We start from the raw sequence: 24,854 nt of genomic DNA on the forward strand, positions 1-24,854 counted from the left end.
CATGAAATCTAACCTCGTTTCCACTTCAGGTAAAAAATAATCAACTTTTGATTAAACCCTGGCTTACTGTACAAAATCTCAGCAGAAGACCAAATTTTAAATTACTGAAACCAAATTCTACTATGTATGCTATCTCATCTGTTTTCCAACACTGGAAAACCAGATGAAAGACAATATGCATCATTTCCCTCTGTAGGAACATTTTCTCCTCTTTCACATTGCTTACATCAACATTTATATAAAATTAGTAGGAAATAAATATTTGGGTCCAATTCTGTAACCCTTATACATAGGAGGAGTCCCATTACAGTCACTAGTACTAATCACGAGAAAAGCTTGCAGGACTGGGTACTTAGTAATTACTACAAAAAAATGTGCTAAGAAATTGCATTTCCCTTCTGCAGGTTGTGGTCCTGTAATGGACAGAAAACAACTCAGCTACATCAAAGTCATAGACTCCATCAAACCCTGGAGGACTGCTGGCAAGCCCTTTGGTGAGGAACATTTCACTTTGTTTTGTCTTCCAGTATGGGTCAAATCTTGCTTGCAAAGGACATTAGTATTAGTAAGTCAAGCAGGAAATGGTTCTAAAAGGCTATGAGTAGCATTTTCAAAAGTGATAAGTCACAAGTCTGATTTTACCAACCATCAAAACAAATTTCAAATGAATCTTTAAAGCTATGAAAAAAATAGGGAGAAAGGTGAAAGTTACTGTGATGGAAATAAGTTTTTAAAACATGTACCTAACTAATGGTTTTGTTAACTTGGTTGATAACTCAAACTAATTTTTTTCGAGCTGTTTAATTTTATTTGTAGTTAACTGAAAGTGTGCTCAGTGCTTTACAAACATTAAAGTCAAGCTCCCTGCTCTGAAAATTCTTAAATTGAAAAGGAAAAAAAGCTTGTATCGTGATAGCAAGAGTAACTTTTAGCATGAGCCATGTATCACATAATAGTATTAGTATTAAAGGTAGTTTTGAATAAAGAGGTAAGCTAGTAAAGTACAAATTTTAAGTCACTTTCTGAAAAAAAATTTCTCTACTTCCATTGAGCTCATTTAATGTACTGTTTCATTAGTTCTTAGTGATAATGCCTGTATGAATAACATAAATATATATAGTATATTATATTTACATATACTTTGGGGGGGGTGCATGCACATACATACACACTCTTTTATTCATGCAGTAGTCTAGGTATTATTACGAAGAACCAATTAAATACATGATAATTTAAAATATACCAAAAAATGGTTATTTTACAAATGGGCAAACTAATCCATCATTCCTCTATGAATTTAAACTAAATGTGCCTCTTTTATATTAATTCTTGCCTGGTTTGTTAAAAGGTCAAACAGTAAATTCATACAGTAGAATCTCAGAGTTATGAACACCTCAGGAATGGAGGTTTTTCATAACTCTGAAATGTTCATAACTCTGAACAAAATGTTATGGTTGTTCTTTCAAAAGTTTACAACTGAACATTGACTTAACACAGCTTTGAAACTTTATTATGCAGAAGAAAAATGCTGTTTTCCCTCAATTTTTTTAGTAGTTTATGTTTAACACAGTAATATACTGTATTTTGGGGGGGTGGGGAGTTGTCTCAGCTCTGTCTGGATTATGTACTTCCAGTTCCAAATGAGATGTGTGGTTGACTGATCAGTTTATAACTCTGGTGTTCATAACTCTGAGGTTCTACTGTATTGATTAAGTAAACATGCTTGCTTATTTGTCTGTAGAAAACCTAAGCATGCTGGCTAATAATTTGGGGTTTGTTTATATTATAAATAAAACTATACACAAAGTAAATATCTTTAAATCAAACTCTAATAAGTTCTCAAGCAGCATTTTTCTTATTTTGCATATCTAAATTTTTATCATCATTGATGGAAATATTTTACGTTGGTTTGTGAGTGTATGATGAAACCAACGTTTACCAACATTTACCAGTAAAACTCTAATCCTTCCAACCTTAACTATAGCCCATCTATGGTAGTATAAGAAATAAGTTTAATAACCACACAAACACAATTTAGATTCTTTTTGGGCTTACTTGGGTTATAAACACAGAGCTTGGTTGGCCAGGGCAAAGGGACTCAAACCTTTTAAGACTCAAGTTTAAAAAAAAAAAAAAAAAAAAAAAAAAAAAGTTCTAACCCAGGTACTAGAAATCTAATTAACTTAATCAAGTCTGATTATTATAGAATCACACAGTAATTTTGATACATCAAACACGTATTCTTCCTATCCACCAAACCATTTACCTTGTCAAAGAAGAAAATCAAGCTGGTTTAGCATAATTTGTTTTTAGTAAATCCATGTTGGCTGCTAGTGATTACCCCTTCATCCTCCAGGTACACCTCTACCCCGATATAACGCTGTCCTCGGGACCCAAAAAATCTTACTGCGTTATAGGTGAAACCACGTTATATTGAACTTACTTTGATCCGCCAGAGCGCACAGCCCCGCCCCGCGCGCTACTTTACTGTGTTATAGCCGAATTAGTGTTCTATTGGGTCGTGTTATATCGAGGTAGAGGTGTATTCACAAACAGAATGTTTTATACATTGCTCTAGTTGCTTCCCAGGTATTCAGGTCAGACTGACTGAGCTATAGTTTCCCAGTTCCTCCTTTTTAAAGATGGGCATTACGTTAGCCTTTCTCCAGTCTTCCGGGGCCTCTCCTGTCATCCAAGAGTTTGCTGATATTCTTGCCATAATAGAAGGCCAATGTAACCCAAAACAAATACTACCAGAACACATTGGTTAACATACCAGTATTATGTGAGCACTCAGAACTGACACTGCTATAGGCAAATCACAGTGAGGACTGGAAAAGGGTGATTAAACTTAAGTTTTTGGGAAAATTTTCCATTGAGTAAATTTGTAAAAATTGACTTGACACCATCTTCCTACTTCACATGAGCTGTATCTGCTTTATGTCTTTTGCAGTGTGCGACCGATTCAGTCTCTGGGCTAGTTAGAGGAAAGGACAGAAGAAAATGAAGCCCAAAACAGATAATCGCAGCTACTGTGTCCCTCCTGTTTCACTAACCAGCCAGTACAAATCCAGGGTGCCTTGCTAGGTTTTGTCTACTGTAGCTTCTTTCCTTCATCTGCCATGAAAAACATTCAGTCAATGAGGAGTGTTGATTTTTACTTCTTACAGTACCTTTTAAAAGCGGAGAGTAATTAGACTGGTGTGACACAACTGTCCTACATCTGCAGTCTCCCTTCCATGCCTGTTGGGGAATTGTTATAATTTTTAATGTGAGCCAAAGTATCTTACATTTTATATAGCTCCTTTCATCCTAAAGTGCTGCCCAAACTGTATACAGAATACTCCACTTTAATGATATCACTTACTTGCATATCCTGCATATCCATGAAAGGGTTCTTCACTGGTTCAGTTGGATTCCTTGTGTTATTCCACTTAGCTGTATTCGCCTAGCTGTATTCAGAACTGAGGTCCAAATGCTGCTTGTTACAGTGTAATCACTTTGGATGACTGAACAATCAGGATACTAGTCAAACTGCACCTATTTATTCATCATGCTCTTAAAGACATGACAGTTCATATGCATGACAGAATGGGTGAAACAGCTATATCTCCTGCTAGCACAGCATCTTGCATGTGCAGTGGATGGCCATAAAAAAAAGCCCTGCTACTGGTATCACAGTCTGTATAGACATTCAAGCCCTCTCCTTACATCACACACGTATGCATGGAACTTCCTGTCATTCCACGTAAATATCTAGTGGAGGAACAAGACTTCCATACTGCCAAGTGGAGCAAGATACTAGAGCAGCTATAGTGGCACAGCAATTGGGAGTTCAAATTTTATTAGACCCAGGCTTAAATCCTTAACTTTTTTTAAAGATTGATTGGTATGTATGTTGAGACTAAGATAAAAGGATTATTTTTAAAATGTAGATCCAGGGAATCTGAGTATTTCTAAACGGGGGCACCAAATCCTGAGGTTCTTGCTTAAAATGTACTCATTCCAGCAACACTCCCGTTGAAATCAAGGATCTCAGGATTCAGCCTCTACCCCTAGAGCACTAAGAATATGCACATCTTTTACATTTTAAAAGTTGCAATACAACCATTACACATTTATTATGTATAAATAATAACAGTGAATACCAGTACTATTTGTAATACCGGAAATGGCCAAGTACAAGGGAGGATGGAAGATGATATGGCAAAAAATATGATGCTTTCCCTGAAAAAGAACCTAATGCACTTAAACTATTTAGAGTATTAAAAATGAGTGCCTTTAGACAAGATCATAATATTGCAGTAGCATTCATGATAAGCAAGGAGATTTTATTAACCCATTTTCAAAACAAGGCATGTGCTTCCAAGAAGATTCTCTTTGAGCATGCAGGGTCCCAGGATATCACCACAGCGCTTTTCACCATTAAAATCAATGAGAGTTTTGTTACTGACTTCAGTGGGAAGAGGACAGAGCCATGAATGAATAGCAATAAAGATCGTCAGAGTCAGACTGTAGTGAAATCCATCTCTTTCCTTACTACTTTAATGGTGTGGTTTTTTTCAATACAAAACAGATGCATGCGGAAAGTCCATCATCCATATTTAATGTCAACCTACACTGGATATGAATTTCATGTACTTGTAGAGCCCATGTTCCCAAGTGTAGTATAAATGGTTTGGATCTAGATATGGATGAGGTACACAATCACAAATATTCACACATCCTCATGGCAGGAACTATTCATTATTACAGGAGTCTGTGTATAACTGTAACACACCAAGGCCCTGATCCTGCAACTCGTTTCGCACGGTCAGACCCCTGCATCTACATGGTGATCCATGGGGATGCAAGCATCAACCCATGTTGAACAAGTTGTAGGATCAGGGCCTTAAACACTAACTAAAACCAACATGACAATTCATGCATGATTACCTCGGTTTTGCTTTAAAACATAAGGCATACAGATGTTTATTCAAGTCTACTTTATTTATTTTCAGCGGAAAAAGCAAAACAAACAATTGGACTAATGATTTTTTTTAACTTGAAAACAAAGCTAACTTGTCTTTTAAAAGCCAGTTAGAGGGATCCAGCTAAAGGAGAGATTATACAAAGTTTGCCATAGACTAGTAAGCCACTCTGCACAAAGAGGAATGGGAGGTGGAAAGAAAAATAAATCGAATACTGCTTGGGAAGTCCCCTGGAATCCTACCCACTTCAAAAGGGTTGGAAAGAATTTGCTACATAGAAAATGGAAAGCTAGCTTCTGACCCTCACTGCGTTTTGCATGGACACAAGTGTGCATTGATAAGCACAAAACTTAACGTTTACATACCACTTTACATGTTCAGAATGCTGAACAAACAAACAAACAGATCCTAACAACCTCCATGAGACAGATAGCATTTATCTCCATTTTACAGCCTGGAATCTGGGGCAGTGAAATGAAGTTACTCGCCTAAGGCCATACAGCCAATCAACAGCAGAGATGAGGTTTATCCTCAGGACTTCGCAGCTTCTGACCCTTTGCTCTTTTCTCCAGAGCACCCCATCTCCCAACAGCAGTTTTAATATACAGTAGAATCTCAGAGTTATGAAACCTTAGGAATGGAGGTTGTTCATTACTCTGAAATGTTCATAACTCTGATCAAAACATTATGGTGGGTCTTTCAAAAGTTTACAACTGAACATGGACTTCATATAGCTTTGAAACTTTACTATTCAGAAGAAAAATGCTGCTTTCCTTTTTTTTTTTTTTTTTTGTAGTTTACATTTAACACAGTACTGTGCTTGCTTTTCTTTTGGAGGGGCGGGGGGGGGGGGGGGAGAGATGTTGGTCTCTGCTACTGCCTGATTGTGTATTTCTGGTTCCAAATCAGATGTGTGGTTGATTGGTCAGTTCGTAACTCTGAGGTTCTACTCTAAAGTCCTATTCTGGCTGGCTTGCCAGTGGGCACAGAACCCCCACACAGCAATTTACACAGATTACTTGTACTTTATGGCTGGGGCACAACTGATCCCAATCATGGATGGCTGATAGGGTGCCAGGGGAATATTTACTAAAAACACATGAACCACAGCTCCTCACCCTACAGCGCTCTTTCTTGGCCTCAGGACTGGGGGATGTGGGAGCAGAATGCAGATAGGTCTTGCTCTTCCCCACATACATATAAGCAGCAGCTACCTGAAAGTGGATCACAACAAACAACTAAATCCCTAGTTCAGAAGTCAGAGAGTGATCTCCTCCTGCTGGGAAACAGAAAAGAATTGGAGAGCTCAGCCAGGACAGCTCCTCCTATAGTATACAGAGCAGACATCGCAAAGCTGTGGTTGTTTCCTATGTCCAACTGCTGCTAGGAGGTCACATAATTGATTGTCTGAACTGACTTCTTAGCACATGAGAGGTGTATTCTCAGCAGAAAAGAACTATCCCTCTACTGGGTCACTCATCATTTAGTGAAAGCCAGAGGCTTCATTCTAAATGACATAGCTGAGAAAGCTCATCCTGTCACATAAACGTTCTAACTCTATCTCCAGTTTTTATCATCATAAACCTTTTTCCAATTGGCTCAGCCACAACAGCAAGTTGCCCTGACATCTAGAGACCAAGGACTGGGATCCTATCACTAGGCTTGTGGAGTTTGAGCCTATCACCAATATTTGGAGGCACTGTATGAGCCATCCCCATGACTGTTGCAAGATTTTTAAGGGCCCAATCATCTGAGTACCTGGGAGGATCAGGCATTGTAGAAGTGACAATGACTGTTGACAGCGGCAACACATAACTCATATTAGTATCCTTGTTATAAGATACAAAAAAATCATTACCCATGACAGTTCTCATGAGCCAACAAAAACTTGAAACAGCATAGCCAGTGACTCATTCAAATAGATTGCCTTTATATCTTCAAAACATTCAGTACCGTCTACTTTCATTAGCACTGCAAAAAATGCAGTCTGTTATAGTCCATTAATAGTCTGGTCTCCTGAAACTCAGACAGCAAAGGGATTTCCTGAAGTAATAGGACCAGTTCTACACGGTGGAATCTCTTTCCTAATCTATGAAGTTAAATCCCAATTCCTAGTACAATTACTTAAACTACTCAAAAAACACAGTCTCTTAAGGGATAGAGGGGCCACATATGGCAAGATTGCGTCGTCAGTGATTCTTCTGCAAAGAGTGACAGATCTATCAATGCATAAATTAATACCACTGACAAAAACCACATCTCATTTCCCAAACTAAAGAGCTCCCTGTGGTGTCAAAACAGACGTGGTATCACTTAGTAGAAGGAAAGCATCCCTTATAAATGATACATTACATAATTTGCTGCAGAATTTACATGCCTCCAATCTACAAACCCTGAGCAAAAACAAAAGTAGTGGTTTTAGAAACACACCGCATCAAAAAAGCTATTTTTTGTTTAAAAAAAAAAAAACAAATGGAAAGAAATAAACTTTAAATTGTAATAAAGCATTTTAAAAACAAAACCCCATAAATGTCACAGTTGTTGATTTTGGTTTTAGAATTTTTTTCTGCTTGCCAGTGTAACACGGAGACACCGTAACACAGTTACTTCTGAGTGTGTTGATAGTGTAGTTCAGTTTGATTGTCTCAGCATATTCATTAAAACTACCCACAGAAAGCTTTGGTCAGACATCTATATCAGCAGAAACAGTTCTAATATGTCTCTTAACTGAGTGTGAAGATCTTATTGACAAGTATTTTTTCTCCCTGAAATTGTCCATATCTTTCTGCTCATCAGCCTTCTTAAGATTGATATAGAAAAGCATATACATACTGCTTAGTACATTGTTGCTATGCGTGTATTACGGTCTTTTCCTACTCAACGTTATTTTGCTATGATGGTTCCAATATTTGTAATATTTTAACACATTTGAGCAAAAAGTACCGTATATACTCGATCATAAGCCAGTTTGTTTATAAGCCAACCCCCCAACATGGATAAGTAAAAATGGAAATTTTTTATGACCCATTCATAAACTGACCCTATAATTCCAGGGTCGGCAAACTTTGGCTCCCAGGCCATCAGGATAAGCCACTGGCAGGCTCAGACGGTTTGTTTACCTCAAGTGTCCGCAGGTACGGAGGTAAACCTAAGTAAACAAAACGTCCCAGCCCACCAGCAGATTACCGTGACGGGCCTGGACAGCAACTGGTGGGGAAATTTTGGGGGTGTGGGGGTTGAGAAGCTGGGTGTCAGGGGAGTAACCCCTGTGATCACCCCCCACATGACCCCACCCCTAGCCTGGGACCCCCACACTCACCCCATCCCATCCCTTCCCATCTTATCTGGGGAGGGCCAGGTGAGAATGTCTCTGGCCTGGCCGGAGCTGCTCCGGCAGGCTGGGCTGGGCGGCACGGCCGCAGCTTGCTTCAGCAGGCCGGGCCAGGCAGCATGGCCACATGCCTGCTTCAGCGGGCAGGGCCAGGCGGCACAGCTGCAGTGTGCTCCAGCAGGCGGGGCCGGGCGGCGGGGCCGGGCGGCGGCGCCGCCGGAACCTGCCAGCCCCAGAGCTGCAGCTGCTTTGGAGGCTGGGGGGAGAACAGCGTGGCCAGAAGCAGAGAGACTCTGGCCCCGCCTCTTCCCTTCTGGCTCTGCTGGCTGTGCTGCCTCTCCTGGCTCCCTCTGTTGGGGGAGGGACTGTGTCCCACTTCTCCCTCTATATACCCGTTCATAAACTGACCCCCTTCTCTGATGCTTATGAACGAGTATATACGGTAATTAAAAAAAACTAGTTTCCCTACAGTGAATACGGTATTTAGTACATGAAAAATCTGGAATTTTACTCACTGACAGACTGTTTCCAGACAAAGTGTGGAAAGGAACTTCTCTCTCATCCTGGTTAAATAAGGGTCTGTTCCTGTAGCCCTTAATTCATATAAGCAGAGGCTGCAGGACTGGGCCCTATGGTTGTATCAAAATTTAAAAAGCCAAAGAAAGAATCTCAGGCGGATCATCCTTATTAACTGAGCTAGTATATTCTGTTTTCATCTATTTATAACTATAGTTTAATTACTTAGCAGACTTGGTTTCAGTTTATTCCATTGTTCCTTTAGCTTCAATTTTACACTGTCTGAAGCAAAGATATAGTTGATTGATTCATAGGAGAGGTCCCACATCTGTGACGGCTTCAGATTAAATGTTTTAGCAACCATCTGGTACTCCTGAGACAGATCCGTTGCAAAGACACCTTTATCGTCAGTCTGCGAGGGAGGGTAAAAAAAAAAAAGAACAATCATTCAGTGTGTCTAGCTTTGCAAAATAGGAAATTAATTTACAATCAGTTTCACCCTACTGTATTTCAGTTTACTGCAGTTAGTACTTATTCTATCTTTAATTAAGTACTAACTGATAGAATAGCTGCAGTAATCTGTGAAATACAGTAAGGTGAAACTGGTTGTAAATTAATATCAATATATCTCATCCAAAAATATCATACGCTGAACAAAGAAGTCTAAGTGAAAGAACAGTTCATTTATAAAAATATATGATGTCTATAAAAACAGCCAGAGTCTTTGTGATTTATTCTATGTCTCCTACTACACATGGAGCACCCTCTCCAAACTAATCCATAAAGCTGCTCCTACCGCTCCTCCTCAAGACACACTTCTACCATGATGCCTACAGAGAAGTGTCAGAGGGGTAGCCGTGTTAGTCTGAATCTGTAAAAAGCAACAGAGGGTCCTGTGGCACCTTTGAGACTAACAGAAGTACTGGGAGCATAAGCTTTCGTGGGTAAGAACCTCACTTCTGTGGGGATTGCTGGCACTTATTTCAAAACAAGTCTGATGATTCAGAACCATCAAGTTATTCACAGGTGTAACTTATGTAAATGTGTGACCATACAACTGTTATCCTTTCCCCTTCCCTGTTCCGCCCCCGCCCTTCCCCACCCCCCACTTACTAGCTGCACCTTGTCTTATATTAGAGTATTTATCTTCAGAACAGGGTCTGTGTCATCCTGTACAACAGTGCCTAGTGCAATGGGGCCCTGACTTTGATTATGGTCCTTGGCTGCTACCATAATACAAATGATAAATAACAATTAGATAAGTGTTGCCAGTTGAAATGTTCAAGTTAGGATCATTTAAGGACTAAGTTGGTCCCTGCTCCCTAATCCAGGGCTCTCGGGTGGATTTATGAACCATGCGAGGAAGAGAGGTCCCTAAATTTACCTTACTTAACTTGGCCACTGTGATGTTTTCTAACATGGATGTTTTTATAGATGCTGGCAATGGGAGCTGAGGTGCTTGGCATCTCACAGGATCAGGACTAATTACCTACAGGAGGGGTCCCATATTTTCCTCTGAATGCAACAGAAACATATTTCATATTACAAGGAAATAATAATTACAAGGAATTACAATTTAAAATACAAATATAGGAGCTAAGATGTTCAAATGCAATGTTCCCTGGTTCATACCAAAAACCTATATAGACCCCAAATTTCATGTAAATCAGACTTTTAATCTACTGGGATTTGCTTCAATAAAAATTAGAAGTTGAATAACAAGAATTTTCCTAGATTTTTACTATATATTTCTCCCTAAACTAGGTATCGGATTTCTTATAAGTGAGGTCAGAGAAATTCCTTGTCCAGTTGGCTCTTGAATAGATAGTAACAGGTATGTTTCTCTAACTTGGCTCCAGTGACTCAGTTTCCATGTTCTGTATGGTCAGCATCTAAATGTATTCTGTACAATCAAAATGGCTTACACAAAGTACAGTGGGGTGGCCCATGTTGTACCAGTATCCAAAATGGTGTTTGTCACAGGAAGGTACAGTCTGACTTTTGAAGTTTGACGTCATGCAAAGTTCTAAGTGATAAAAGGAAAAACTATGAATTAAAAGAAAAAAACAAGGATATGTACAGAACCAAAAATATGATCTTTGGATAGATTAATGTACACATTTCAATCCATAGCTGAATAGTTCAGTGTTACCTGTTCTATTTATTTTTTTTAAATTTGTGGTGATTCACGACGCTTACAATATATTGTATATGCCAGCTAAGAACATATTCAAACACAGGAAAAAAATGTTCATGTGTGCGCACATGAAAATACCTGGATTTATACAGTCAAATGGGTGGTTAGGTGCACAGTTCACTAGTTGTGTGCCCAATTCAGGGTATTTGAAGAACTGGTGCATACATACAGACACCACATGCACTGCTCAACTGGTCAAGTATGTTATGTTTTGGTTTTCTACCTTCATCTGAGGCATCCATTATTGGCCACTGCCAGAGGCATGATATCAGATTGGACAGATCAATGCTCCAGTATCACAATTCTTATGTCCCTATGTATTTGAAGCAGATATAAAACTTTGAAGTCTACACAAATGCCACTAAATCCTTTTACATAGCTTTAAAAGATATTTCACTACACAAATTACTAAGCTGTAGTTTATTGATATTAACTAGGTGGCAACAGGTGTAAACACATGGCAATTTTGTACTATTTTAATGTTCCAGATCTCTGTTTCCTGTTTTCCTTTTCCCACTATTCGTTGATTATACACCAAGGACTGGCATTAAACTGCTAAGAAGCACGAATATTGAGAATGGTGTATGAAAGAATGTGTGTGTATATTGAAATATATGCATATAAAATATGTAGATATTTAATTAATGGCACTCAGTAAAAACGTTTAAAAATACTCTATGACCAATTTTGTTTTAAATGAAAAACAGAAGCATCAGTAGAACACCATATGTATCAGTTATTTTCTCACAGTATCCATTTATTTCCACATCACAAATATCTTTCCATATTTATTTCTGGGAGATATAAATCTATTCAGACTTACTGAATCATTTGCAAGATACAATGTATCAAAGCCTGAGGGCTACCAAGCAATTTTCTTATCTTCTTGCTTACCTATAGGTATGTGATTCTGTCTAACAAGCTGCACAAGATCCTCTGAACCCGTTGTAGAGTTGAGAAATGTACCATGTCCAATTCTGTCTGGAGGCAAACCAAGGAGAATTTTGGTCTCCTCTTCTTTATTTGGGATCTAAAACAGAATACACCCCCACGCACAGAGTCTGTAATGGCACCAAAATGCAGCTGAATAATCAAAGTTATACATCAGCCCCAGATCAGATCTGGGTTCTAGATTTTTTGTATTTGTATATTTTATCAATAAAGAAAATGAGAAATAAGTATGTGTGTTAATTAGTGTTAGTTATTATGCTTTGGAGAAGGAAGAGATGCAGGAACTGGAAGATGGAAGTGCACTCATTGGAAAGCGGATAAAAGGACAGATCACATTAGTTATTTGCACTTCTGAAATACTTTTGATTGGAGGACCTCAATTAGCTTTACAAACCTTAATGAAATAAGCCTCAACTAGGAAGATTACAATTATCTCCAATGTACAAATGGATAAACTGACTGCAGAACAGAGAAGTTACACAATAAGACAGAGGCAGAAAGAAGAAGGTGAGGAACTTGGAAGTACATTTTCAAAGCACTGCACAAGAGTTCCATGCAAAAAACTCATTAATAATATCAGCCTTCATTTCCTAAAGGCACTATTTCTTTCAGAAATTAGAAGGTTTTCATTATTCATCAGGCCTGCTAAATCAAACTCTAGGTGGATCTTCAATGTTAGAGATCATACTCCAAATTCTCCTCATCTCACATACACAAACAGAGCTAAAGAAGTCAACAGAACTATTCATGTGCGTAAAACAGGTACATAAGATCTACTATATGATATTCCAGATATAATTCAGGTGGGGGGGTAATGGATCAGTCAATGTATGTGTAAACTTCAAATTAATACTTATACTTCTGAAATATATAATACAATAAATTACAGCCAACAGTTCCTCCAATAATCCTTAATGAGCAAGGCTTAGTCATGCTCTTGAATCAGGGTTTTCCCTATGATACTGAGGTCCTATTTGTTTCCATAATTTAATAAATCATGACCTTGCAGATTTTAAGGCAGAGTATGTTATGTTACTGGTATTCCTTCTGTGGTTCTCAACATTTATTGTATTATATCATTTACTGTATTGATCTATCCAAAATTAATACAAAATTCAAAACTGACAATAGCACCATTGAAACATTTCTTGTGACATCAGAAATCACAGGAGTGGGGCCTGCATGGTTCTCTGGTGGACTGTAACATCCCTAGAAAGGTAGGAGAGATTTAGTCAAAGTTTCTTGATTAAGTTGGGTAGGTGGTTGGTTTTCGGTTCTTTTAGGGTTTTTTCCCTTCAAAATACATATATATGTGTGTTTACTTTAAATTTCTCTTTTCTAACCCCATCTCTTCAAAATGCCACAAACTAGCATTACTTCAGCCTAAAAAAACTGAAAATCCACAGATGTTACTTTTAGTTACAGTAGGTTTTTATTTAAAGGCGGCTGCAGAAAAAGGTTAGCACAAACATTAAGAATTTACCTCTGAAAGATGCAATGCCAGTTTCAGACCTGCCTTTTTCGCTTCGAAAAGTGGTTCAAAAAAATCTTTGCCATGTCCTGCCTTGAAGAAAAATCCAAACAAAAATGCATGATTAATCAGGAGGTATTTTTTATTAAAACCTTTCCAATTATACAATCATGATGAAGTTTCAGAATATTAATATAATTCATTCAAAAGCAGTTAATTTTAATAATTTTTATTTTGCTATCACATATAATCAACTATAGTGAAACAATATTTTTCACTTCAATTTAAGAACTATATTCTTCAACCTCTTTTCTTTTCTTTATAACAGCAGCATATTAGGTGCTTGTATTTTATGTCTACATGACCCTGCAGTTCAGACTATGGGATGTGAACTGCAATGCACACTGGCATGTTGCACTGTAACCCACCAGTGCTGACAGTGCAAACTAAAAGACACCTACTGCAATTCACACCCCAATATACCAAACTGTGGGGCCTTGTAAACCAGCTTTAGTTCTCATTTTGTGTCTATTCTCAGTATTAACTCAATATGCCTCAACCTCAATCAATCTGATACAATCAGAGCAATGTAGTAGTGGATGCTTTCCTGGGCTCAGAAGTTGCTTTTAAGTTCCCTTTTTTGATAGTTGTGTATCATTTTGTACATTTTCAATTTTTTGTTAGAGACAAGAGATGTTATCTTCACATCATGAATATGAGCAAGACATTTAACCAACAGCCAGCAAGTTTACTGTCTAACTATATAATGGAAACAGTGAAAATGACTACAAACTAAGTGCTAATAAATGTACAAGTAAATAGTGAGATAATAAAGAGAAATGTATTTCCCTAATTCTTTTCAGTTCAGCAAATGTTACTAGTAACAACACATCAGCGTGTTTATTTTAGTTGATGGTGTCCTTTACCTAAAGGGCAGTTGTTAAGAACCAAAACAACTTTCTGTACAATCCCCTCAACTCCTTCATACATTCCAAAGTCAAGTAAAATGACTAAAAATAGGAAGATAGGATTTGCCAGGCAAGAGCCATCATTCCAAGTACTACTTTGACTACTACTACCTGTTCTTCTGTCTTTAGATCGTGTGCCTTCTTTTATGTTTGAAAAAAACCTTATACAACATTGTTGGCACTATTTAAAAGAAATTATATAATAATAATAATAGCAACAACATATTCTGCCTTCAGTGTTGGCCAATATCTCATACTTCAGATGAAGGCAAAAGCACTCCAAAACGCATCTATACCCATTTATATAATGTTTTAGATGTGGGAAAATAGTCGTTCCTAACCCTTGCCATGAACAGTTAATGCCCCCAAAGGAAAATTATCCAAAGCACTAAGAGTAAAAATAAAATTTGATACTATAATCATTACAACGATAAAAGTATCCATCTTCAAAGGAAAGTAACTTACGGTGGGATCACCACTGAGGTCAAGCCCTACCACAATCCCATCTGTGGAAAGGAGGAACTCTTCAGCCAGTTTAACAGTTTGCTTTGCCACGATAGGTCCACCTCTTCTATCTATTGCTATTAAAAACCTAGAATAGAGATGTACATCTTACATTAAATCACCAAACAGGTGATTGACAAAGAAACAATCTATTACCAGCAAAAGCAACACTGCACTCATAAATTAAATAGAAATTGCTTCTTTTGTCACAACCGTTACTGTAAAGCTCTGATGGCAAGTAACAGGCAGGGCCGGCTCCAGGCACCAGCCCACCAAGCATGTGCGTGGGGCGGCACCTGGAGGGGGGCGGCGCGGCGCTCCGGCCGGAGAGCAGGGCCGCGACTGGGCTCGCCGTCCTCCCCGCAGCACTCCGGCTGCCGGGGAGAGCAGAGCCGCAGCAGGCTCGCCGCCCTCCCCCGGCGCTCTGGCCGCCGGGATGAGCGGAGCCGTGGCAGGCACATGCATACCCACTCTAATTCCAGCATTACATTCATGGCATCTCCCTTCCAGCCATACTGGCTCCACTCTAGAGGCAAAAATGTAATACTGAAACAAAGGATTGGGCTTATATAGCTGAACATAAGGAGCTGGAACTCAACCCTCACTTGGGATAAACTGATTTTCTTTCAATTTCTTTTAATAATTTTATTAGTATGGTTTGGTTTTTCCTTTTTCATAAAACCAAAACAACTTTTTCCAGGTCCTGGGAAAGGAAAGATCTGGTAAGCTACATCTCCAGAGAAGGACCTCTAAATACTTCTTAAAAAACATACATCATCTCACATAAGACACAGCAAAGAGTTCTCCTGTCCTCTGGATAGGCACCATCCTTCCAGCCACTGCCTATACTGGCATCATGTCTCGATCTGGCTACTAGCCCCTGCCCACCAAAGTTCTGACTTTCATATATCAACTCTTTCTCTGAAGCTACTACCAATGCTGTTTTCTGGATTAGCCAGCAAGACCTGCCAGCTCAGAGAATTCAGCCCCTCCCTTCCACAAACAGCTTAGAATTTGACCTCTGCAACACCCTACATCTCAGGCACAGGCAGAAGATATTAAGGCCAATCCATAAGATACTAAGGAACCTCCTAACTGGCTGTACAATAGCTGACAACTGTGACATAGCAATATATTCTTATGATGTAATGTATACAAATGATACATGTATCTTAATTCACATTTATACCTAGTTTGTTATTATTATACCTCTACTAGTAAAAGGTGTAATCTATTTTGCCACAAAAAACTTATATGGTCCAAATTTTAAAAGGCAACATTTAGCAAACAGAAAAACATATTTAAATTTTGGAGTGCAAAAAGTTAACTGTGTTTCACACATAAGTGACCCTGTGGGGGATGCAATTACCCATTCAGGCTGCACAATGTGGATTTCTGCAGGTGCTCCATTACAAGCCTCTTTGAAAAGGTAGCCCTATATCTTATATAGTTTACAGAAGGCCCATGAAAGAGGTCAAGAACTAAGGACAACTTTTCAGAGCAAATTTTTAACCTGTATTATTAGTTTCTTGCAAAAAATAATTTTATAGCTCCCACAGAGGAAAGCTGGATCCCTAACTAGTGGCTGTTTATCTTATTTGGGTTTCACACCATTTAGTTATCAAGTTTCTGACTTACAAACAATTATGAGAGGTTTTAATAAACTCATTTTGTTATTGGTTCACATCTTTTGACTTTCTCTTTGATTTTTCAATTCTCAAAAACAAGTGAAACTCAGAAGAAAATTGTACATGGTAACCAGTGCTCCTACATACAGCTACACAGGTGCTGTCTGTGCAGTGTGTGCTTTTTTTCCCCTACATCAACTTCACTGGGGTGGGTTGGTCATTTTAAAATAATTTAAACTTTTTAAAAATTGTCCAATATATTTGTAGTTTTTATTTGTTTATGGTTAGTAGTTTTGTGGTTTGTTGATTTTTTTGTTGTGGGTGTTGTTTGTTTGTTTTAAAGAGGAACAAAACTGCCCAAGGTTTGTGCACGATAAAAGTCTGACAGGCCATTTCACGGTAAAAGCAGCTTTCCTAGAGGATCAAAGTAAGCATGTTAGTAAAACAACAGTTCAATGTTCAGTAATTAGCCAAACAAACAGTCAATGGCTGCAGTACTCTCATTGTGATAACTGTATTATTTCAAAGAAAATCACTACAATTCCGTAACAGATGGGAAGACAGATACTATATCTATATTGGTGATTATTAGGTTCACTTTTGATAGCTGGTTTAAAATTCAAGTTTATATTATCTGTTAAATTACTAATAGAAACTGTAGTGTCTTTCTAAGGCCTGATCTACACACAATCATTGTACCAGTATAACTAATTTGGTAGGGGGTTGATTTTTTTAACCAAACTAGTTAAAGCAGTACAACCCTTCATCTGGATACAGTTATGCAAGTAGAATGGTTCCCTATTCCCCTCCCTATATCAGAATAAGCTATACTGGTATAACTACATCAGTACTGGATGGGAGCAGGGAGGGCAGTACTGCTTTAACTATACCTGTATGGTTAAAGTAACACAACTTTTGTGACAGACAGTTCCTTAGTCTGGTATTTCCTGAGGGCACTACTTTTGCTATAGAACATTGCAGAGAATGGAGACTTTAGAAATCTCAGGCAGTTTTGCTCCCTATTCAGTAAAAGGGATAATAACATACACGTTTCAATATCTAAATTGCTAGGTTTTAAGTAAAAAATAATCTGGTTTCTACACAAATTTCTCCCCAGCATTCATGATCTGTAAACCTTGGCCAAACACCAGGTTCATAACAAAATCCCAAATCAGAAGTTTTTCACATGTTATTTTACCTGACATCTATATCCAAATCCTCCTCTTTACACTGTTTTATTCCTTCAAGTACAGCTTCCACGTATGTCCTTTTGGTCATGCCTATAAAACACACACACACAAGCATATGCATACCTGATCTGAGTAGATATAAGTGGACTGATTATAAAAAGTTACGTTTGATAAAATCCCAGACTGACCATGAAAATATTTTTCATTTTAACTTTCCCGCCCATTTTACTCTTTAATCTTATATTTTATTTGCACTTTGGGATGGTAGTTTAATTTTGCATCTTGATTTTATTCTGTGATTTTACATTTTGTATAGGACTGGTTTTACCAACAAATGTAATTTTACTTTGAAGCCTCCCTTTGGATTTTGTTTGCTCTGAGTTTGTGGAGAAAAGAAAAATAACTTTACACAAGAATCTAAAGGGTTTCCTGATGCACCACTGAAATATTTGTTTAAAAACAATAAAAAGATTAAGAGAATAAAAAAGAAAATGTAGCAGCTATTACAAGAAACAAAACTATAATAAGGCTATGTCTCCATGACAGCCTATGTTGCCATAATTTATGTCGCTCCGGGATACAAATAAAATATCCCCCTAAGGATGTAAGTTACCCTGACATAAGCACTTGTGTGCACAGCGCTATGTCAGCGGGAGAGCTTCTCCTGCTAACATAGCTTCTGCTGTTCGCAGAGGTGGTTTTATTATTCTATTCGAGCTATCTTGTCAGCATAAGAAATAAGACTAAACTGAATAGCCTAAATTTATCGCTGAATAGTGAAGCTATGACAGGAAAGAATTTAGCTCAATGTGTAATTCCCTCCCCCAAATCTTACTAAAAGGAAAATTTTATCCACATTATCACTTTCATTATTCAGTTCACTGCAAATAATTATATTTATAACACTGAACATACATGTGTGTGTATTTTTTTATTTATATTTTTATATAAAAATATGGGTTAGGAAAAAATCATTCCTGGAGCAATTCCACTGGCTTCAATGAAATTACAAGAGGAATTTGTCACTATATGAAAGATTTGACAGTGGGACATTCACTGATTTGTTTCTAAATCTGTCACATTTACTGAAACAACTGAATTTCAAAAGTGACTCCGGCAGTTATTTACATGTCAGTCATAATTCATTTGGTACTTTCCAAAACATATTGTTAATATTAATTTTATAATGTGAGAGGTTCTATAATATAATCCGGAATACTAATTAAAAGACAGAACACTTTGTACCAGTGCCATTTTCCTCTCTAGGTGTGCTCCTTAACTCCAGATACTTGACACCATCGGCAGCAAATTCTTTAATAACATCTTTAGTTACCTGGTTAAAAACAGCATATACAATATTTTGAAATTAAAGATTTATAATTTGTTACACTGGATGACCCTTAAAGATAAAGACATGTAAGCTTTCAGTGTAAAACATGGAAATATAGTTACATAACATTAATAGGAGTTATTGTCTAAATCCCATGGTGTTTACGTCTCTGCCCAGTTTTATTAGGGTATCAAAGCTGCTCTGGCCAATGGGGATTTCAGTGGTAATGTGCTGAAACAGTACATCCCTCCGCTGCCCTACCGATGGCAATGACCTCTTCCTTGGCAATCCTGACCACTTGGAGGGTTGTACTGGCTGCCTGAAACCCCTTCTGGAGAGGGAAGGTTCACAACCCTTTGCACCACTCCGCACCCCGAGATACGCTTTCCCACCAGCAGATCTCCCTCTCTGTGCTGGACCCAGAAGTGAACATAGTACAGCTCTAGTAAGGAACTCTTCATATACATTGAGACAAAGAAGTACACCTCTACCCCAATATAACGTGACCCGATACAACATGAATTTGGATATAACACGGTAAAGCAGTGCTCCGGGGGGGCGCGCGCCGGCAGATCAAAGCAAGTTGGATATAACGTGGTTTCACCTATAATGCAGTAAGATTTTTTGGCTCCCGAGGACAGTGTTATATTGAGGTAGAGGTGTATTAGGAAACTCTGTTAAAGCATAGGTAAATATGAATGGATATCACATTCATAAGTGATCATCAGTTCAGTCATCTGAGAGCACAGACTAACTTCCAATATTGGTAGCTCACTGCTCTAAAAGGGAAAAAAACGAAAATGTCAGTTAGGTAGAATCTGGCATTTCTAAATTCTCACTTTTTACAGAAATATTTTTTACATGCCATTGACTAACGTATTACTGAATCTCTGAGCTCAATAATTTACACTCAGCTCAATTTGGCTTTTACACATTGGGCACAGATACAAGTGCAATAACTTTTCTTGCTACCTTTGCAAGGAGTTGTTTTTGAAAGAAAAATGCTCTGATTTTTTAAAACAAAGCCCTGTACAACTTACCATTAATATATCTTCGGTCCTATTGGTAATCCGATGAATGATATTAAACATCTGAAAACATCTATAACAAAAAAGTTAAAAGGCTAAGCATATAAAATTGTGCTAGTGCGATGAGCACTCCCAATTGCAAACCCATGCCTGAATAACATGTATTTACTGGCTTTGCTGCAGCACAGACTGAATTATCATAATTGTCCTTTCAGGCTTTAAAAACTATTAATTCAGTAGTGATTAAATGTAGAGCATGTATAGTGTAAAGCATTACTAAGAATCTTTGTTTTCTGGTGTATTAAGTTACTGGCTATATTCATGTCCAATAGGAAATCTTGCATGACTGGATTTTCTCTAAAGAGCCCATGCTCTATGTAAATATTTTCAATCATCTGATTAAAAGGAAAACAAATTAATAAGGAAGATAACAAGGGATACATGTTCCATTTGCACACAAGTAAGAAGTGACTTCACAGATTTAAGAAATGAAAAACTATCTTCCCCTAAGGACATTTTTAAAAAGTAATAATTTTCTTAATGATTTTATGTGAAAATTTGATTAAATTACATAATGCAACCTTCAATTTTAACTATGTTTTCCACACTCACACAGTGCAAGCTTACAGATTCTACTTGTTTCAATGTATTCATAAAGGACGGGGGGGGGGGCGGGAATTAAGGTTGTAACTTATAGATACTCACTCTTCTAAAGTCCTTTTCTTCCCCTTGTCAATCACTGTCATTCCATTATGGATTTGAAGATATTGTTTCTGAGCCAGAAGTTTCTTCATAGTAACAGAACTGATGGAGCCATTCAAGTGGGCGTGGAGCTCCTAAGTTATAAACAAATCAAGAGGAGTGGAGGGTATATTTAATTTCAATTAGATTTCAGGGTTTTTTTTTTTTTCTTTTATATTGTATTGCTATTTTATTAGGAGATTGAAAATAAAACATTTCCCTACCAATCCTGTCTCTGCATTTGGCAAATAATGACTTTTTTTACTTGGGTTTCTATATCCCGGTGCCCCAAATGAGATAGTCTTATTTACTTCTCATTGCGAGCATTAGCAGTGGTATCAGCAAGAATGTAGGTGCCACTGTGAAGAGTGTTAAAGTCTCAGTTAATTACTGTAGTGGAACACCTTGGGGGGTGGAGGGAAAACAAATCTGACTTTTTAAGATTTTAAAAATAATTTAGAACATGAGCACTATTCCTTACTCAATTTTATAACAGGTCTAATCTGGGCCAAAATTGGTTCATAGTTTCTTTTTAATTAGACCAAAAAAGCAGCATTTTTTCTACCCAGACATATTCTCTCTTTTCTCATACTCTTAACAGCACATAAAAGCATAGTGAGCTCTCACTTCCCTCTATAAACAGAAAACAAAACTAGCAATTGAACTGTACTCCTTGCATTTAGAACTCACGACTTGTTCCAGCCTCTCTTAAACCCAGTCATCCTTTACTCAGCCAGGGCTTTGGAGCGGAGCCCAGAGCTGGAGCGCGGAGCAGCTCCAGAGCAGCGGAGTTGCAGGATTTTGCCTGGGGCTGGAGCGGAGCCGACGCACAGCTCCAAAGCCCCGTCCTCAGCTCCCCACTTCATTAAGCATCGCCCTCATCTCTGTCCCTTCTCACAATCTTGCTGCCCGTCATTTGGAATAGTCTTCTTGTGTCGCTCCATCTTACTTCAAAATGTGTCTGCAAAATACCTAGCTTGTCCCACACATCTTCACTCTGCTGCCCCTCCCCTTTTGGCACCTGCTTTTATTAGAGCAAAAATTGGCAAAATGTTTTCACAAAATGCTTGATTGATAAATATGATGACATTTTTACTACTGCTATAAAACACTTTAAAACAATATCATAATATTAAATGTACAATAAAACACAGAAGGGGTGATTGTTAGAAGTGCTGAGCAGCCACAAGTCCAATTAATGGGCACTCTGGTACTTACCACTTCTGGAAATCAAGTCCAGAAACTCTAATTCTAATAAAAGGCATGGTTGTTCCACATACTATGCAATGAAATGCCTTGCAGAATTCATTATGAGAGTCTGCCACCCACAAAAAGACAAGCATTTTGCAAGGATGCCTTCGAAACATCTTTTTGCAATGGAAGCATCAAAATGTAGAGAAAGACAGTGTCAATAATATCTGTTTTGATCATGTACCAGTACCAATTTTAATGAATAAACACTCAAATGGTAGACGTGAAATTTGTTGTACACAACTCCAGAATTGTTGAGCTGATAAGAGTTCCAGGAACGTACAGCAAACAATGATAGCAGGAATGTGCCAGACCACACCCTTTAGAATGCAGCAAAAACTGTTATCAGAAGCAGACTTATAGAGGTGGCCTCAGGAAAAAAAATAAAAGCAAAAAAAAAAAGAAATATGTTGAATTGATTTGCTTGCAAAATAAATCTACAGACCTTGAAAAAGAATTGTACGGAGTCAGGCTATACAAAAACTGTAAACATTTTATTGGTGTTTGAAATCAATTGAGTACTTTTGGACAAATAAACATGAGTTGTATTACAGCTTGTTAGGAACCCAGGAACTATTTGCTTGAACCTTTTCCTTGAGAGATGGGCAGAAATTCCTTTTGTTCAAATACACTGCCAATAAAGACCTACAGCTGATCAATTTTGTCCTCATCCTCAAATTGCAATTATGCTTTTAGTAGCTGTACAATTCATTCGATCTGTAGGCTGCAATTACAGGTGGTTCCTGTAAAAAGTGTCACAGCACACTATTACTAAAAATGCTTACTTTCTCATTTTACCATACAATTATAAATCAATTGGAAAATAAATATTGTTCTTACATTTCAATGCATAGTATATAAAGCAATATAAACAAGATATTTTCTGTATGACATTTTAGTTTGTACTGACTTTGCTAGTGCTTTTTATGTAGGCTGTTGTAAAACTAGGCAAATATCTAGATGAGTAAATGTACCACCCTCTGGAAGACCTCTGCACACCCACAGGGACACACACCCCTGGTTGAGAACCACTGATGCAGAGGGTCCTACAGGGAGAAGGATGGGAACTGCTCACCCTGTGAAAGTGGCAGCAGAAACGGCTCCACATCAGAGCTGCAATAGTTCACTTGTGTAAAACATGCAGTGAGCATGGTCGACAGAGACCCCCCAGAGGATGCTGGTGCACAGAAGATATAGCACCATTGTGGGGGCTGAGCTCCTCTTGTCCCACCCCAATTCTGTTGCAACCACAGGCAAGGAGGGCAGACTTACTCCTACAGGCACAAGAGTTGACAGAATGAAGCAGATTATATATAGTCTGAATAAAGATGGAAAACATTGACATTGTAGAAGAACTGAATTGTCAATGTGAGTGAGTCTTTTCCCCTCCCCCCCTTAAAGACAGTACAACTAGCCCCATCTTTAAAGAAAAGTGTTCAGTGCAATGTGACAGCCTGGGTTCAGAGGAAAAAAAATTATGGACGCCAAAAAAGGCTGCAGCCCTTAATCTGTATGTCTTCTCGATTGCAATCTCTCTACAGAGCTCCCAGCACAAGAGCCAAAAGGTGCTGGCTGATTTTCTGGGGTGCCTGCGTCTCCTCAAACGTAGGTGCTTTACAAATGAGTAGAGTTTACATGAGCAGGGCTACTGCCCTAGCCACTCTGCGGATGAACTCTCACTGCCCACCTCCCCACCCCGCAGAAGAAAGGTGAATTGCAGACCCAGCCCGGCGTAGCAATGAATGCTGTCAAACCCTATTCCCTGCCGGGCAAGTGGGGAGGGGCATAAAAGATGCATAATGAAGAACAGACATCTGGGCTGCTGGGCTGCACTGCACACAGCACAGCGCATTCCCCAGCGCTGGAGTGACTCAAACAGCTGCCGAGAATAACCAGCCCGGCCACTGGGAACGTGGAGAAAGGGGAGGAACGCCCGGCGCTAGGGACCTGACGCAGCTCTCACCACTTTAGGAAGCTCCCTGTAAAAGCGCAGCTGCCGCTCTTGGTCCGCGCCAGACGCCATAGTGTGTCTGCCGGGCAGTGGGAAGGACGCCACCGCTCTTCCCCCGCCCGCGTCGGGCCCCTGGGGCAGCGCGCGCATACCAGCCCTCACTTGCTTTCCACAAGTGTCCAGCCCCCTCCTCCAGACGGGCGACAGCAGCAGGTTTCTCCCTGCGTCTCCTGCACCTGGGCTGGGGTTGGCTAGGCCTTTGCCACTATGTCGATTTGCGTTGTAGCCAATATACCAGGCACTGAAATTAACTGAGCTCCTCCCCTGAGGGAGGTACAGGCTGGTGGGCATGATTGTTTACATCCCTGACAGCTCTCTGCTACACAACACCCTACTGCTCCATGAGGACTAAGACTGACTAGAGCTAGCACAGCAAGAGAAGGAGAAGCAAATATATTGCGGGGTTATTTTCTTGAGGATAAATGTCTGTGCTTGATAAGTATTAGGACATGAAACAAAAAGCAACCACATTTAACCAATCAACACCCAAAGGGAGAACTGGATAGGGACAGAAGACCTCAACACCAAAGCACTGAACCAAGAGGTAATGCTTCATAATGCTTTGCTTATAGGCTTTTTTTTTTTTTTTTTTTTTTTTTTTTTTTTTAAAATGGAGATATCCCATCTCCTCAAACTGCACAGGACCTTGAAAGGTCATTGAGTCCAGCCCCCTGCCTTCACTAGCAGGACCAAGTATTGATTTTGCCCCAGATCCCTAAGTGGCCCCCTCAAGGATTGAACTCTCAACCCTAGGTTTAGCAGGCCCA

The 24,854-nt window shown here is 38.8% G+C and overlaps 1 protein-coding gene and 1 long non-coding RNA gene across 2 annotated transcripts; one reads left to right on the forward strand and one right to left on the reverse strand.

The window, feature by feature from the left end:
• Window positions 1-413: 413 nt before the first annotated feature.
• Window positions 414-4,517, forward strand: LOC128844568 (uncharacterized). The gene is made up of 2 exons (XR_008446499.1): window positions 414-494; window positions 2,954-4,517. It is a non-coding gene; the product is annotated as an uncharacterized LOC128844568 (long non-coding RNA).
• A 449-nt stretch (window positions 4,518-4,966) lies between these two features.
• ADAL (adenosine deaminase like) lies at window positions 4,967-24,113 on the reverse strand. The gene is made up of 10 exons (XM_054042403.1): window positions 24,040-24,113; window positions 20,790-20,920; window positions 20,097-20,157; window positions 18,972-19,059; window positions 17,735-17,816; window positions 14,870-14,996; window positions 13,449-13,529; window positions 11,909-12,044; window positions 10,743-10,843; window positions 4,967-9,229 (listed from the first exon to the last, which is right to left on the reverse strand). The coding sequence occupies exons 1-10, from the start codon at window positions 24,097-24,099 to the stop codon at window positions 9,035-9,037; spliced, it is 1,062 nt and encodes a 353-aa protein (XP_053898378.1). The 5' UTR covers window positions 24,100-24,113; the 3' UTR covers window positions 4,967-9,034.
• Window positions 24,114-24,854: the final 741 nt, after the last annotated feature.

The sequence above is a fragment of the Malaclemys terrapin genome, chromosome 10 (genome assembly GCF_027887155.1).
Source record: "Malaclemys terrapin pileata isolate rMalTer1 chromosome 10, rMalTer1.hap1, whole genome shotgun sequence".
Classification (NCBI taxonomy): Eukaryota; Metazoa; Chordata; order Testudines; family Emydidae; genus Malaclemys; species Malaclemys terrapin.